At 30.1% G+C, this 17,321-nt stretch overlaps 3 protein-coding genes across 4 annotated transcripts; all 3 read right to left on the minus strand.

The window, feature by feature from the left end:
- Positions 1 to 4,000: 4,000 nt before the first annotated feature.
- Positions 4,001 to 5,770, minus strand: LOC114177241 (uncharacterized). The gene is made up of 3 exons (XM_028062513.2): positions 5,606 to 5,770; positions 5,394 to 5,512; positions 4,001 to 4,361 (listed from the first exon to the last, which is right to left on the minus strand). The coding sequence occupies exons 1-3, from the start codon at positions 5,697 to 5,699 to the stop codon at positions 4,239 to 4,241; spliced, it is 336 nt and encodes a 111-aa protein (XP_027918314.1). The 5' UTR covers positions 5,700 to 5,770; the 3' UTR covers positions 4,001 to 4,238.
- A 1,547-nt stretch (positions 5,771 to 7,317) lies between these two features.
- Positions 7,318 to 10,065, minus strand: LOC114177197 (uncharacterized). Of its 2 annotated transcripts, XM_085670876.1 has the most exons (4): positions 9,884 to 10,063; positions 9,666 to 9,760; positions 8,680 to 8,825; positions 7,318 to 7,923 (listed from the first exon to the last, which is right to left on the minus strand). In XM_085670876.1, the coding sequence occupies exon 4, from the start codon at positions 7,888 to 7,890 to the stop codon at positions 7,594 to 7,596; it is 297 nt and encodes a 98-aa protein (XP_085527002.1). In that variant the 5' UTR covers positions 7,891 to 7,923; positions 8,680 to 8,825; positions 9,666 to 9,760; positions 9,884 to 10,063; the 3' UTR covers positions 7,318 to 7,593. The 2 variants fall into 2 exon arrangements, with proteins under 2 accessions (XP_085527002.1, XP_085527003.1); XM_085670877.1 differs by lacking the exon at positions 8,680 to 8,825 and having other exon boundaries at positions 9,884 to 10,065.
- Positions 10,066 to 11,791: 1,726 nt separating this feature from the next.
- Positions 11,792 to 14,328, minus strand: HSA32 (Aldolase-type TIM barrel family protein). The gene is made up of 5 exons (XM_028062500.2): positions 14,046 to 14,328; positions 13,680 to 13,871; positions 13,348 to 13,558; positions 12,185 to 12,408; positions 11,792 to 12,086 (listed from the first exon to the last, which is right to left on the minus strand). The coding sequence occupies exons 1-5, from the start codon at positions 14,169 to 14,171 to the stop codon at positions 11,970 to 11,972; spliced, it is 870 nt and encodes a 289-aa protein (XP_027918301.1). The 5' UTR covers positions 14,172 to 14,328; the 3' UTR covers positions 11,792 to 11,969.
- Positions 14,329 to 17,321: the final 2,993 nt, after the last annotated feature.

Genomic DNA, 17,321 nt, shown 5'->3' on the forward strand with positions numbered 1-17,321 from the left:
CATACTTTTTAATAAATGAAACAATACCAATACAAGAGAATTCCAAGGGGTTACACCTTTGCTTCAACATTTAAAGAGATTTAGCTCCTCATACTATATGAGAATAACATAACATATCGAAGAGTCATCCTCTCTTTTACCCTTAAATGATGTTTACTAAGTACAGGGAAAAATGTCTAGAAAAGCTCTTTAAGAGTCTCTCAAAAGAGCCCTCACCAGAAGTCTATCTAAATAGGGTTACAACTTTATTTTTATAAATTGTCCAAGACAGTGCTTAGTAGTGCACTTGTGGCTCAAACTGTAGGGGTTTCCTCCCTAGGTGGGTTTCATTTAAGGCTTAGTGTAAAACTCGAAAAAATTAAATAAATAAATATTTATTTATTTAATAAATGCGAGGGAGGAAATCCCTAAGTTAATTAATGCGGAGAGATAAGACAAGAAATAGTACTAGCTCAAGTGGTTGAGAGTACTTGAATGTGTGGAGAGGAGTTTAGTTTGAGTCGTGTGTATGTCATTATGGTGTTATTTAATTATTTGATTTTGTTTTGGTGTGGAGATATGAACACGTGACTTGATGTATAAGCACATGTGTGCATAAAATATCAATAAGCATGTGATGGCTTGTTGGTTGTGTATTGCATGGTAAACAGGTGGTAGTGTGTTTGAACCTTGGTTAGTGCAAAGTAGTCTTTTTTCTTTAAGCTAAGGAAAACCCTAGCCGTCTACAGAGAAGGCATAAAGGTTGACAAACCACCAAGTAATGGATAATTGAATAAACATTAACATTCTCCTTAATTGATTTTCGTTTTGGTCAATTAAAGGGGAAATAATGAGGCTAATAATGGATGAGAGGGAAGAGAGTGATGCTCTTGTAAATGCATTTTCGTGTGGCTGCCAAAAGAGAGTTTTAGAACCCTAAAAACTGAACTTAGGAGAGTGTTAGAAGACTGAAAAGAGTGCTTTAGGGTGGAGATCAAAGGATAGATCAATTGTGGTGCAAGGAAGGATTCAAATAGCACTTTTGGAATGGAAATTCCAGGTTAGGGGAGCTACATTTTGTTCCTTAATCTTTAATATCATATAATTGTATGATGTATATAAAGGCAAAAGGCGATGCGTGGTGTTTGAACTAAGTTTTTGGGTTCTGCCTAGAAACCACCTAGCAGCAATGAGGGTTCGCTAGGCGACACGAACTGGATTGGTTCGTTTTCTGCAATTATGTGGTTTCGGTTTGAAGTGCACCTTTGATTTTGTGTAGTTTTATGCATGATGGATGAACCTTTGTTGAATTCTACATGTTATTAAAATAACAACTAATTGGCATACACAAGACTCGAAAGAATCAAGTACTCTCAATCATTTAAGCTAGTATTATTCCACATAATAATTTTCCGCATTAAATGCTATAAAGGTTTCCACTACCCGCATTTATTAAATAATTATTTATTTAATTATTTAAATTTCCCGGGTCTTACACCATCACCAAGTTGATCATTTCTTTACTATTGAAGAAAGTTCTATTCAAAATAAAAACATTTACCAAATTGCCTATCCTATATCATATGTTTTGTCATATGATTCTTTGTCCAACAAGCATTTGAAATATACTCTTGCTATAACTAGTAATAATGAACCCAAAAATTATGTTGAAGCTAGTAGAAAACAAGAGTGGGGAGATGTTATGAACAAGGAGATAAAAGCTCTGCAAGATAATAAAACATGGTATCTCACTAATCTCCCTCCGGGGAAAACCCCTATTGGGAGCAAGTGGGTTTATAGGATTAAATATAAATCAGATTGTACTATTGAAAGATACAACGCTAGGTTGGTTGCTAAGGAATATAACCAACTTGAAGGAATAAATTTTTTGGGTACTTTTCCTCCTATGGCTAAACTTACTTAAAGGCTTCTTTTAGCTATGGTAGTTGTAAAAGGATGACATTTAAATCGGTTTGATATGGACAATGCTTTTCTGTGTGGGATCTAAATGAAGAAGTTTATATGGTACCACCTCCTGGGCTTAGTAACACAAAAAACCATGTCTATAGACGTAGTAAATCCATGAATGGATTAGCCAGAAGACAATGGTTTGCCAAATTATCATCTTTTCTCATCTCTATTGGATTCAATCAATCAAATCTGATTACTCTCTTTTCATAAAAAAAATTCTACCACTTTTATGATTCATCTTGTCTGTGTAGATTATGTTATCTTAGTAGGAGATTCTCTAGGAGAGATAAAGAAGATTAAATATCTTCCTCACAACACTTTCAAAATAAAGGATCAATAGAACTCAAATACTTCTCAGGATTTGAAGTGGCTCGATCTTAGTGCATAGAACTCTTTTGCATTCACCTTCTGGTTGCCATTGTTTATGTGTGTTCTATTTCTCATCCTAACTTTATGGGTTCTATTTCTCTTCTTTTCGATTCTTTTATATTTAAGTAAATTTTTATATTTTTTATAGAAATTAAGATGAATAAGTTATGGAACAAAATGAAGGAACAAAATGATGAAATACAACTTTTTGTGGAGATATATTTTTAGGGGTGGCAATGCTGGCCGGTCTGGCCCGTTTAGGCCCGACACGCACTTGACCCGCAAAATGCGGGTCGGGCTGGCTCGCCTACATTTTCAACATGGGCTGAAAAGTTTGGCCAGCCCCACAGGTCAGTCCACCTTTTTTTTTGTAAAAAAAAAAACTTATGATAAAGCTTTCAATGTTCAACAAATTGGAAAACTTTAATAAGTTCACAAAATTAAGCAAAAACTTTGGGGAGTTAGATGATAAATTGATAATTCAACATTTTCATTATATTCATACTTTGACATACACGATGTATTCTTCAAATTTTAACACTTTCAAAAATATATAATACTTGTATTTTTTAGTCATACAAGAATTTGGAACATTCATGCAAAAGTTCATAAAAAAAAGTATATACACAATTGCAAATTTTTTATTTATGCAGGTCAACGAACTACGAACTTTCATAGGTCAGACTTTTACGAGCCAGCGGATTCAATATTCTGACCCACCTCACCTTTTTTGGTAGACCTGCAGGTCAGCCCATCGAGCCAAACCCACGTTGGAACTCCTATATATTTTAAAGTTAAGACTCAGAGTAAAAAATATGACTAAGTGCATGTATGTATATACGTCTTGTCCTATATTTTTCCATTTAGCTTTATGATGTACATAGCGTATTCAATGTTTCTCCACTATCAAAAGCTTGACGCACGAAAGGAGAAATAAGCATTCAAGATAAGTTCAAAGTTATTCAACAACCAGAAAAACGATTGCAACAACTACTTCTTCATTAACCTATGACACTCCTTGAAGAAGACGATAACAAGAATAATTATTGTTTACAAATACTGAAACTGTCAAATTTTCTATTTATATCCTAAAAGTTTTGTACAAATATTGTTTGTGATGAAACTTTGTCAAATGTCTCTAATTTTTTATTCCAAAATTTTACCATTTATGGTGAAGCATATTGGGAAAATGTTATAGGAATATGAATAATGATTAGTTTCGAGAATAATTAACTTGGTCATTAATTTATATTCTTTCATGGTCCATATTTGTGCCTTTGCAACACAGAAATCTCTGATAATCTCTCTTCTATCATATCAAAATGCGAACAATATGATATGATTCAACCAGCCGAGAGCTCCTTAAAAGAACAACCCTTAGCAAAATCCATTTCTTAATCCAATAAGGAGCTTGGGTGTCCGTGTAGTAGCACCACAAGAATACTGAGAAGCATTTACCGTGAAGTGAGCAAATATATCCAATTTTTTATATATATTTTTCACATGCCGAGAGACAAAACTTTTGAAAAATCCTTTAAGTTCTCATCTTGTGCTGTGACTTTGTTCTTTTGATTCAATTGAGGGCAAATAGGTGTTAGATCCAAAAATCTGGTGAGTGAAGGAATGGATCTTGTACCCCTCTACTTCAAAAGCTTTGCCTCGCCTTAAAACTAATGCAGTATTTCAAAAGAGCCACTACAATTTTTAATCATTATTAGAAACTCAATGTGCAAAGTAATCCAAAATTCAAAATGCAGTACTCAGTGATGACTGCACAATAAGGAAAATAAAACTCACTGTCAGGGTTCTTCACCTAGGTATGGATTTCTTTGATCTCTAATAGTGTCATCCTCACAATCATGACATTTGGCAAAATCAGGACGTACTAAATGACATTTATTTGCACAATTTTATTTTCATCATTCAGGCTCGTCGTCTAAATGACCATAAAGTTCTTTCCAGTAGTAAGAAGCTTCTTCTGGTGTCCGAAAAGTCCAGATGTGTGACTTTGACTTTGATTTCTCTTCAGTTTCCAGAATTTCCTGCACCCAGGAGTTATAATGTGTTACCCAAAGGAAAAAGCCAGATAAACTGTCATGGCAGAACAATTAAACCATGCATTATTAACAAAATTACAATTAAAGTTCTTGTTTATTTCACGGTGCTTTGTTGTTCACCATTCATTCAACTGCAAAACACCATTTTTATTTTTATTTTTTTATCGGCAAATGTTAATTGTTTGGGTTGTTACTCTATAAATAGAAAGAGTTCCGTCACTAATAAGTATAACTTTGGCCTGATAAGGGTTCGATCCAATAAATCTCACTGCAACAAAAAAACATCAGCTGTTGTACTGAGGCAGAATCCAGGAACAGAAGTACTTTCAGGCCTATTCAAGATTATGCTTAGCCCTGATATTTGCACATCATTGTTCTACATCATTTTTCCAGCATAAAAATAAGGTGGCTGTGCCTAACAAGTTGGAGAAGTTCAGTTAAAAAGCAATGCAACATTAAAAATGAAAAAAAGAACGACAACCCATCATATTGGTAAATGAGATTGTAAGCAAAAATCACGTTAAGTCCTTTCTAACTACATTTTTATACTGTCATTAAGAACTAAAGTGGTATTTACAAAAGTTAGGGAGCATTGTGCTTAGTTGCTTACAATCTCATGAACACATACTATGGTGGTTTAGTCATAACATTATAGGACAGGAATACTACAGAATGATATGATACATGAGCCGTATTTGTTTCAAATTAAAATTGAAATGCATTATATCTTAACTCCCTGAATTCAAGGGTAGGTATAACGTTACATGCTCATTTTAAAAGGAGTTTTTTCTTCCTTTCTTTTTCACTTCCATTAAATTAAACTTGGAGGTTAAATTCTCAAAACCACCCACCCTTCAAAAACCCATAACATAACCAAAGAGACCGTGAACATCAGATTCACAGGTGGATGAAGCACGACAGAAAAAAAAAAGGACATTAATCCAACACCTAAAAAATTTCTCAGAATATAAACACAACTGGTGAAAATCAAATAATGAGGAAGAAGTAGGGGACAACCTGAACTTCAGATGCGGGTTTGGTCTTGAGCATTAAGCAATCAACCATGGCTTTCCATTGGCGGGAACAATTGTCAAGAACGCCAAGCCTGTAATACTGCTGCATTTGATGAACCGGCGCTGCAAACATGAAAGACACAAACTTTACGGCATCTTGGATGAACCAATTGAAAAAGACACAATTTATTTAGGTTTTGGGGAGATAGGTTTTACAGTAGCAGAACCAGAGCGCGTCGAAGCTAGCAGTGCACGATACTTTCCGATTAGGGGTGGAGCTTGAAGCTTCCTTCTCCTCCGAGGACGCCATTGCCCCAACACAACTATTCCTTCGAAAGAAGGTCCTCTCTTGCAGCTGAGTTTCCCCAATTATTAAAAAAAAACCTTATATTCTAAAATTACTCTGAAAAACAAGACAACAATGTAACGGCATCCGCATTCTTTTTATTGAGATAAAATTAAATTATTTTAATAATTTTTTCTAAGATATATGACAATAAATGAAATTTCTATTTTTTTCCATATTTTATAATATCCGTATTACCTTTTATTATTTTAAAAATTAATTATTTTATAAATAATTTATTTTTAATTATTTGTTTACAAATCTCTTTTGAAATCTCTTTTATCTTAAATCATTATTTAAATTTTCTTTTTACATATTTTATTTTTTTTATTTTGGAATTCCTCTTTTTTGTCCACATTTTATAATATTCGTTTTATTCTTAATTATTTTAAAAATTAATTATTTTATAAATAATTTACTTTTAATCACTTTTTTACAAATTTTTTTTGAAATCTCTTTTGTCTTAAATCATTATTTAAATTTTTTTTTACATATCTTATCTTTTTATTTTATGTTTAACAACTATTTTAAAAATTATATATTTTTTATTAATCTTAAATTTCTTGAAAATTAAAAAATACTGACACAGAAGCGCGACGTTAGTGTATATCAAGGTTAAATGTAATATACTTTTTTAATAATATGTATTGTATAATTTATTTATTTCTTTTTATCTTGTTTTAATTTTATCTAAGATATTTAAAATTAGCATTGAACGAATTTAAAATATTCCGTCGGAGAGAAAACCGAACAGAGAAAAATTGAAAGTTTAAAAAAAAAAAAAAAAGTGAGGAGTGGAAGCAAACTAATTCTAACGATAGAAAATAAAACAAATACATATTTTAAGAGATATTTCATAAAGTAAAATGTGTACAAAATTAAGAATTTTTTCTTTATGTAGTTAGATAATTTATATAATGACACAGTATTATTTTAAAGGGTTAAATATGTTTTTGGTCCCTCAAGTTTTAGTGAATTTTAGAATTAGTTCCTCATCAAAACTTTATACCAATTTAGTCATTCATCTTTCAAAATGCGTGAATTTAGTTCTTTTAACCAAATTTTGTTAAGTTTATCTGGCATTTCAAGCACATTTCATGATAGTATTTAAATTAACATTAAAGCAAAAATGTGTCAAACAGTATAAATAATTTAAATACGATCATGAAATGCGCTTGAAACGTCATATAAACTTAACAAAATTTGGCTAAAAGGACTAAATTCATGCATTTTAAAAGATGAAGGACTAAATTGATCAAAAGTTTTGATGAGGGACTAATTCCAAATTTCGCTGAAACTTGAGGGACCAAAAACATATTTAACCCTATTTTAAATTATTATAAAAATTATAAAAGATAAGCTGTTTATTTATAAATAAAGATAAAAGGAAAACAAGTTTAAGAAGTCACATCTTATTAAATTAAAATTAAGAAAGCATTTTAAAAGAAAAAAAAAGTAAAAAGTCTAAATTAAATAATTTATTTATAAATTTGGGATGATTCTCAAATTCATTGGAAAAGTTATACAAATTTTCTGTTCTTGTTTGAAAATGAATAAACAGCATCACACAAAAAGAGAAATATGAAGTTTCAAAGTAGTCAATACAAATAAACTTTGTTAAAACTCAAGCTTCACTTGGTCTGGTAGGACGCTCAATGATCTTGTATTGGGTACAATAAAGCAACCCCTGGAATTAGCAATCAAGAAATTGCTTTCTACATGCATTGTGTACACCTTGGCTCACAAAATGCTAACATAAATAATACATATAATACTAACATTGAGTCGAAAAATTATATTTCGATTTCATGTCACCTAAAGGGAATGATAGAAACAGTTTCCATGAGTTGTATTGAAATCAGAATTGCTTCAGCCTTTTCAGTTTACCACTGGCTGCAGAGATCTCCTTAACAAGATCCATCTGACAGGAAACTTTCTCAGATCCACTCAATCCGAAGCAGGAGTCGGTGGCCCCTAAAGTAATCGCAAAATATAGATATATGCTGCAGAGGACAGTTAGTAGAGCAAGAGCAGATAAGAGGAAGAGGTGCCTCTTCATCAATGCTGACCAACTACCCAGTTCATTCTTTTGAAACTGCCTCCTGAAAGATGGTGACCTCAGAACAGGGGTAGACAAAATGGAGTCTAGAACCATGGCTTCTACAATGACTTACTTAGGACTCACTTCCTGAATGTGTACAACATGTCAGAATTAGCAGGAGTGAGAGGAAATTCAATGCACACACAATATGAACAACAATAGTAGTTTTATCCCGTTAGATGCAGTTAGTTAGCTATATGGATTATACAACTTTATTGGATTCAATCAAAAACTGTATTATTTGGAATATTATTAACCTTGACATACCTTTTTCAGAAAGTTTAATGACACACGTGATTATTTTACATGTCAAACATGTTTCATGCTACTATTTAAGTTGTTTTCATCGTTTAACATGTTCTCGTTTCAGTATCAACGTGAAAATATGTTTGATATGTCAAAATAATTTAAAAATAATTAAGTTAAAAGGACTATATCCATTCACTTGAATTTTTTTTATGTTTTTTTTTCTTTCTTTTGGGTGGTGGATAACATATACTTGGTAATCAATATAAAAGAGGTATAAAGTGAAAACATAAAAGGAACTACTACCAGATAACCATTCATGTGAATATGTGATTTACATTTCCATTTATATGCTCCCTATATGCCTACATGAAATTTAGATTCACATTTCGTGCAGAAGCGTGGAGGAAATTCAAACTGAGTGAAGAACGTCTTCCCTAACAAAAGGAAACTTTTATCATCTCTGCTTAAATTCAATAAAGAATAACTAAATGTTAATGCATAATCAAGAAGAGTGTCACCGCTGTAAATAAATAAAGCCACGAGTTCAGACTCATTTCATCAGAAACAGAAAGCAAGAAGGCGAATTTTGCATACCCTGAGAGTTACGGTTTCTGTGATGAAGTTATATTCAAACCTCAAATACAAGCGAACTAATAAATATCAACGTCTGTCACCTCAAATGCAAGAGTGTATGCTGAAAATAATTTCTACGGGTTACACACCTGCTGCTTTGGCAAATCCTATATGGAAATACAAAATCCCACACATTTAATAAATGTAAAACACCAACTAAATTGCAGCACTATCCCACAACAAAACAAGATGGTGAAAGCAGTCCAATCAATCACAATAAAGACAGAAAAACTCTTATTTTGGAAGGCATAAACTATCAATATCATAGAATGACCATTCACTTTGCAAAATATTAATTAGCAAACAAACTCTGTATGAAAGACCATTCAGAATTACACTCGACAACAAAGGTTTGTAAATAGAAAAAAACACAATCAAAAGAGATAAGTCAACGTTAAGCAATGTAATGCCAAAAGAGGAGATATGAGACTAATGTTCCAATTATTGCTAGAATAGCATGTTTAGAAAACATGGACTTTTGGTCCTCCCGAATGCATTAAATAAGGCTAGCAGACATGCAATGTAGAAGAGAACACTATCAGGTTGCTTGCACTCACATTAAACAATCCACAATAAATCCCACCATTATTTTCCTTCTATTTCATCAATTATTTTTAATCCCAAACCTAGTCTAACAACCACAACTGCAATATGGGAAAAGTAAATTAACATTCAACAGATAACAGTAGCACACCACAAAAAAAAAAATCAAAACAATGCCTCAACACGGTTGCATTCCTCAGCAATCAGCATAGCAGATTCAACACAAACATCATCCACTCTCAGAACAACCCTGGTGGCAATTCCTAATTACTTTAACCCCATTGATCCAATCTTATGCAACCCACATCCCAATCAAAACAAGACAATTACCAATCATGCAAAACGCAAAAGTTAAACAACTAGCTCAGAAAAATAAATGGTGAAGTACTGAAAATTAAACGAACCTTGTACAAAAGAGCACCTGAACCAAAACAGTTAGTTGGTTTGGGAAAATTAATTGCTCCAATGTAGGGGAAAAAAATTCCCCCTTTGTCAATGCCTACGTAACAAGATAGGGGGGTTTAAAAATAAGACACGGGATCGGAAATCCGCGGAAAAAGGCTAAAAATGATGGATGAGGAGGTTAGAGGAGTGAATAAGAGAGAAGAAAAAAAAGCGTTACCGTTGATTTCGAAGGTCGTGAAAAAACGCTTCTTTCGTGAAGAGCTTTAAGGTTGTAATGTAACAACCATAGATCGAAAAAACAGAGTAATGTGCTCTTGGTGTTGATTGTGATTCCATGTGAGAGGAACCATCTTCAACCAATAACGTTAAACGGCCTTCTACGCTAAGTAGACTCAATGGAAAAATTAAGAGAATTCTATTTTTAAATCAATCCACAGCTGCCAAATTTGTCTAACTAGTTATATATTTTCTTTTAAAAAATTAGTAGCTTTATATTTCCATTACTCATTGTGTAGTTTAATTTAAATTGCTTATAAATGCCATTAAATAAATTACGTTGAAGGAATTTTTAGCGTGAAAGAAAAATTTAATACAAAAGTTTTGAAAGAATTTTGTGGTCCCTTATCCAACCAAACTAGATCTAGAAAAAAAAAAGATAAAATTAATTAATACACAGATAGAAAAATTATAAATATTATTGAAAAAAAAAACTAATGGACTATTTGTGAATAAACTCATTCTATTTTTTTCATTTATAAATAATTTTTTCTTAAAGAGTTTTATAGAACAAATAGACGCAAGCTACGGTATAAACCTGTTATTAAAGCATTTATGTCAGCGCATCGAGACAATAAATTGAAGAATGTTATCAGTTAATAATATTTAATTACCGTTATTAATTTTTAAAAGTTACTTATAGTCTTCTTTTTCAGGGTTTCACTAACAAATAGTATGGTATTGTTATTCTAAGAGTAATTTACTGAATTATTACAACAAGTTAAACAGAAAATATCTTATGGTACCGGACTTTGGAATTTTATAAAAGAAATACAGAACGTTTATTCTACTGGAAAAATTAAAACTATCAGCATTACATTCTTGATTCTTCAACACATTTTTTTGATAAATAATTTTTAAATTAACTTTATTACATAAAAAATCACTACATAAATTTCATTTTATAAATTTAGTGTACATTTGCGTGTTCTGCTGTTTTTTTCTTTTTACAATTACAAAAGAAAAAAAGGAAACAACAGCTAGACAACAATTTTTAAATTGTTTTAAGTTAACAAAAAATTCCAATGGACGAAACCAAAGTTTACCCATTATATTTGGGATCCTAGGTTATAATCATTACCATGTTAAATTATTTGTTTGACTGCAATTCTGAGCCATGATTAATGGTGACATCAATAGACTATAATAATTGTTTCATTGCCCAACACAAACTAAATTCTTATATTGATTAAGGGTGGACATAATAGACCATAATAATTGTATCAATCTAGTAGAAACAATAATCATGCTTAAGTAGTGTGGTTCAATTCCAGCAAAATGTCTAAAATCATCTTTGTCATTCTTAAAATTTATTATGATAAAACACAAATAACACCAAAATCATTTTATTTGGAATAACGCATTAAACTAATTCCCAAAAGCAAGCACAAGTTAACTTGATTTTAAATTTAAAAAGAAAAATACCACTCTGAAATACAAAAAATAACCAATAAAATAATTAACATCTATTAACTTCAATAATAAAGTAACATTTTTTATAGTTTTAGGTTAATTTTTAAAATTTAGAAACTACTAAACCAATAGGCGAGTGCCAACTAAAAATTATCCCCTATGAGCACAGGAAAATACTCTGTATTGGCCCAAAAATGCAGCTAAAGCCTTGAACCTCCAGATTGACAAGAAAAATAAAAGTCAATCCAAAATTTGAATTATCACGGATAATTTAGATTGCTATATTATATGGTAAATAATTACGAGTTTATAAAAAAAAATTAATCATGACATTAATACCGAATTATTTTTATCTGTTCTCTTGCATTCTATCTCCATCGACATTTATTATTTCTTAGGATTAGGTGTTTTTTCAATGAATAATAATCCAAGACAAAGTTAAGGGAAATAAATTCCATGGAAGACAATGTTACATTTACTTCAGTCTCCATCATCACTTCCCCAATCTTCACTCGTTAAAGGAAATATTAACACACCAACTCAAGACTTGTATTGTAATAGTAACACAAACAAAACAATCCCAGCGGATACTAGTATGATATACGAATTCCCATTCACCTTAGAACAGAAAATGATGAAGGGCCAAAGACAAAAGCATGATTGCTACCCGAGTTGCGTCCTCTGATGCATTCCACGTCGAGCACATGCGAATGATCAATGAAGAGGTTCACCTGAACAAAGCGGAAAAATAATGCCAAAATCTGTAACATAGGTGTTTATTCTTGTCTAGTAACTGTAACTAAATAAAATTATTTAGTTGAGCATTTACCTTTGGACTATATTGTCTGATGAACCACTCAGAGATTCTCTGATTTGATGCTTCAAACATAGTCTTCTCAAGACCAAGGCGCCCTATGATCTTGGCAACAATATCTCCCCGCATCTTATCAGCATGTTGGCTAACACCATCAGCATCAATCATTATCACGTCCGCATCTTCTTTCAGACATCTCTCGGCCTTTCTGATTAAGAGATCCACATCTTCTACAAATTCTGAGGAAAAAAATTCAACCAAGGTTTAACCAATATATTGCGTTGATTCTACATTTTTCATGCTAATCAACCTTCGGCAGTGACTGAGAATTTCATAACACCGTTCAAAACAAAAAATAGTAGCGCTTAAAACTATTAATATGTCCAGCATCAACGTATTCAAATAAAGATATATAATACGGTACTGGACCACCACCTCCCCCTCCACCCTTTGATGCTACATATACATTCACAAAGTGAAGGAATCCGTAATAGGTATAATCATCTACATTCATCCTTCTGATTAAGCAATTTTTCCAAATTGGAATCAAAACCCCTTTCAACTGCTGATTAAGCAACCTTCTTACGACAAAGTTCATAATATATTTGTTAATAAATTGATGGAATTTAGGAACAAGTTCAGAATATATTTGTTATCATAATCTTGATTTCAGTTGACATTGCATGTCATTTGATTGGGAACCAAGCATCAATTCATCATTCGTCACTTGATGCAAGTTATATGCATTGAAAGGAACAGACAATCCATGTATGATACATTATGTAACAATAACATATATCATCTTTGTCAACATCGAATTAGTGAATCCCTTGCGGCACTCACCAAAATTATATCAGCAAGCAGTATCACAAATAGGTTTTGCAATAATGATGTAAAGCAGTCTAACAATCTCATCCAATCACTAATCATTTTATCTAGACTTGTTAATTACTGCATTAACTATCTTTAAAGCCATACCATTAAACTCTTAAGATTATATCACCTCACTTGTTATATATAGAATTTTACTTTCTTAGTATATACCTTATTGGTACAATTCAGATTCCAGAATACAGTATAAGAAGGCATAAATATGTTTAATTCCACCTTGAGAGAGAGAGAGAGAGAGAGAGAGAGAGAGAGGCACGTGCACAAAATGCAGAGTTAAATGGCCTTACCAGATGATCTAGGTTTGAGGGGAATATAAGCTCCATAGGCCCTATGACCACCTTTGGGAATATCAGACTCATTAAACCTCACTTGAAAATGAGGTCTAGCTTTCAGACCAGCACTTTTGACCAAGCGAACAAATCTCAGAAAGGTTTCTTCAGGAATCCCGAGTGTACCAGCATTAAGCTCAATTGTGTCAAACCCCAACTGCTTGCATTCCTATAATAACACAAAAAATTCATGCAACCAAACCACTACTCCAGCAATCACAAAACAAAGCTCATCACAAAAATAACAAAAGCAATAACAAAATTGATTACTGAACAAGCCGGGCAGAGACCTCCACGTATTCTTTGAAATCTGACGGAGTTATGGAAATCGGGTGCTCGTTCCAAACACTAGTACTAACATAAACGCCGTGCTGATGGGCTAGATCAATCACTTGCTTGATAGTAGCCTTTGGCATCTTGCTGTAAGAACCTCTAGATAAGTTCAATCCATCAACATAATCCCCCCTAGACTCAAAAATATCCTGCAATAAACATTCCAAAATAGCACAACTAATTACAGCTAGGTCAATTAAAAAGCGAAAATTGTAGCGACATAGGGAACATGGTAACGGATAGTACGTAGTAATTAAAAACAAACCTTGTGAGTGGAATTGGAGAAAAAAGAGTGTGATGAAGTGAAAGGAAAAATGTGTTACCTGAAGAGGGTTGTGGGAGAAAGGACTGAATTTGGGGAATGGAATCTCGGTGACGCCGAAACGACGAGGCTTGTCGAGACGATCCTCGTTAAACGCGTACATCTTCTTCCATGGGAATGCAGACATCGTTAGGTAGTTAAGAGAGAGATTTCAGTTCCGTTGTTTCTTAGCTTTGGATTTTCCCTCCCTTTCTCCCAAACGCGATTTTTCTTACCTGAGAAAGAAGATAGGAGTAGTTATGGAGAGAACAGAGGAGAACGATGCAGCTGGTTCTAGAAAACGCTCGAAATATAAAGACTGTATGTAACAGGTATTGCTATTAGTCCAACACAAGAAGGACACGCTGCTACACGTGTTTATGATGTAATAACTTAATTAGACGAAAAATAAAATCTAATATAATTTAACTTTTTTTTCTTTAATTATGAGATGTTTTTTCTATTCAAATTAGTTCCCGATCCACACATATGGATGCGTGTTGTTCGTGTTGTTTTTAAGGTAATAATATATATATATATATATATATATATATATATATATATATATATATATATATATATATATATATATATATATATATATATATATTATAAGAGGTTTAAAAATTGAGGAAACAAATAATAAATATTTTTAAGAATAGACATGTTAGATAATGTATAAAAATTTAAGTTTTAAGAATAGACATGTTAGATAATGTATAAAAATTTAAGGATTCGATGATCTAAAAATAAAAAATTTAAACAATAAAAAAATGTAAAATGTAATATTAGTTAAGGCAAAGAAATGAAAATATATTTAGTTATCTAAAAATATAAAGGTTAGATGATTCATAATAGTACAAAGTGTAAATTATATAAGATCTTTTATTAATGTTATACAAATATAAATATAAAACAAAATATTTTGGGTAAAATATGTTAGGTGACAGTCTTGCTATGTGGAAAGTAGACAACCTTGACAATTAGAGAGTAGATAATATAGCATGGACACCGGTATTTTGAAATTATAATTTTTTTTATTATTATTTAATATTATTTTATATAATTATTTCTTTTTCTTTTTCTTTTAAAAATATAAAATTTAATTTATTAAAATTATTTTATTTTTGTAAAAGTTGTCAAAAAATTTTAAAAAACTTTCTTTTCTATAAGTATTAAACGATGATAATAATAGAAAAATTATATGACTTAAATACAAATGACTACAGGAATTTAGCCAAACATAAAATATTTTGATGAATAGGCCATGAATTTGTTATATTTTGATACATAAATATAAAACATGTTATTAAAAGATTATCTAAAAAAATTAAGAAGGATATTGAGAATATATTTATTATGAAATTTTTATTATAGAAAATATTTGATGGTTAAAGAAAGATTTGGACACTTTTATACTTCGTAGGAGATAAAATATTTGATGATAAGAATAATTTTATTAGAATTATAGGGTGCATTTGAATTATCTTTAAAATAATTCTCTTATTTTATTTATAAAGTTATTACGAGATTATCTTTAAGGTTGAGATTTTATCAAAATTTTCATATGAAAGAGAAAAAGAAAATGTTGAAAAAGATATATTTAAAACATCAATGTCAATTATATACAATATTGGTACCAAAAAACAGTAGAAAAAAATACTAAATTTTTTTATTACATTTGTTTGAACTTTTATTTATATTTTAAAAGTTGTAGATGCATTTTTATCTACATAAATGTATCTAATACGTTTTAATGAAGTTTAATTTTTATTTCTTGAAAATTTAAAGTTTTAATTTCTTAAATTAAATAACTATTTTTCTAAGTTTTTTTAATAAATTTTTAGAAATGTAGTTTTCTCGTAATGAAATATTTATTAATTATTGAAATTAATTCTTTTATAAATAAAAATTTTATACAATTAAATATAATTGAATAAATATTAAAAAAAATGTGGTGATTAATTGTGTTTTTAATATTAAAATAAACAATAATAGATAAAATAAAATAACAGATAATAAAAAACATATTAAAATATAATATAAAAATAAAATTTAAACATAATCAAATATTTATTAAAATACAAAACAGTAATAAAAGTTAAATATAAAAATAATAAATAATAAAATATTTATTAATTATTCAAATTAAACTTTGTAAAAATTAAACATAATTCACTAAATATTAAAAGTATTATAGTAATTAATCGTATTTTTAATATTAAAATAAATAAAATAAAATTACAAATAATAAAAACATATGTTAAAGTTGTAAGTAAAGGTTAAATATAATCTAATATTTGTTAAAATATGTTACAAGTTAGACATAAAAGTTAAACAATACTGAAATATTTGTTAAGGAAATAATTTAAAATTTTAATGAAAGTTAAATATTATTCGATAAATATTAAAATTATTATAGTTATTAAATAATAACAGATAAAATAAAAATCCAAATAATAAAACATATTAAAATATATAACAGTAATAAGAAAAAGAAGAAGCATATAACGTACCGTATACAAAAATGACAAAACAAACTATTAAAGTTAACAAAAGACCAGAACAAAAATTGGAAATGACCAGAACACCGTTAAAAGACACAACTGTCACCATTAGGCCATGAATCTTGGAAAACACAATTTGGAAATAACAAAAGAACAAAAAGAAAAAACCAATGTCACCATAATAAGAATGAGCATTTTGGTAATCTTCTTGGTGGTTTTTTTCTCTTAGATAGTTAATAGATACTAGGAGGAAATATTTGTCTTATTTTAATAATTTGTTTTCACAATTTTTTAGTCAAATTTAAAATTTGTTACTGCTTATTTACGTACTTTTTAAGCCTTGTCTTGATCTTCTGCTAACGGACAACGTATGCTCTCTTATTCACTAGTTTTCTCCTCATTATTTTTTTCAGTTCTTAAAATGATTTTAGTAACGACATTAATGATGTTATGCACTCCATTCCTTGCATCAAAGTTATATAATTTAATTTCTTACATCTAATTTATATTATTTAAATAATAATGTTAGAATTTTTCTTTTTCTTCACTTGTTAATGTGTTCATATCAACTTTCCTTAAGTCCGAATTTTGATAAAAAATTTTAAAAAAATTAAAATAATATACTCAAATCTTATATATTTAATTATAGTTACTAATTAACAAAAATATATATAATCTAATATTAATATCTCTTAATTAAAAAAATTATAGTTTTGAAGTTACACTTGATATGAAATCCATTTTAAATAAATTTTTCTAATTTCATCTATTTTCCTAAATATTTCTATATT

This window comes from Vigna unguiculata, chromosome 3, assembly GCF_037176805.1.
Source record: "Vigna unguiculata cultivar grain cowpea cultivar isolate G323 ecotype 2 chromosome 3, ASM3717680v1, whole genome shotgun sequence".
Classification (NCBI taxonomy): Eukaryota; Viridiplantae; Streptophyta; class Magnoliopsida; order Fabales; family Fabaceae; genus Vigna; species Vigna unguiculata.

Excerpts from the sequence above, each read along its gene's own strand:
- LOC114177241 (XM_028062513.2), bottom strand. The coding sequence starts at position 5,699 with ATGGCGTCCTCGGAGGAGAAGGAAGCTTCAAGCTCCACCCCTAATCGG. Across the intron at positions 5,513-5,605 it reads CGCGCTCTGGTTCTGCTACT|CGCCGGTTCATCAAATGCAG; the intron begins GTAAAACCTATC and ends TCATGTTTGCAG. Across the intron at positions 4,362-5,393 it reads AACCCGCATCTGAAGTTCAG|GAAATTCTGGAAACTGAAGA; the intron begins GTTGTCCCCTAC and ends TCCTGGGTGCAG.
- LOC114177197 (XM_085670877.1), bottom strand. The coding sequence starts at position 7,890 with ATGGTTCTAGACTCCATTTTGTCTACCCCTGTTCTGAGGTCACCATCT.
- HSA32 (XM_028062500.2), bottom strand. The coding sequence starts at position 14,171 with ATGTCTGCATTCCCATGGAAGAAGATGTACGCGTTTAACGAGGATCGT. Across the intron at positions 13,559-13,679 it reads ATTTCAAAGAATACGTGGAG|GAATGCAAGCAGTTGGGGTT; the intron begins GTCTCTGCCCGG and ends GTGTTATTATAG. Across the intron at positions 12,087-12,184 it reads TCAGACAATATAGTCCAAAG|GTGAACCTCTTCATTGATCA; the intron begins GTAAATGCTCAA and ends CGCTTTGTTCAG.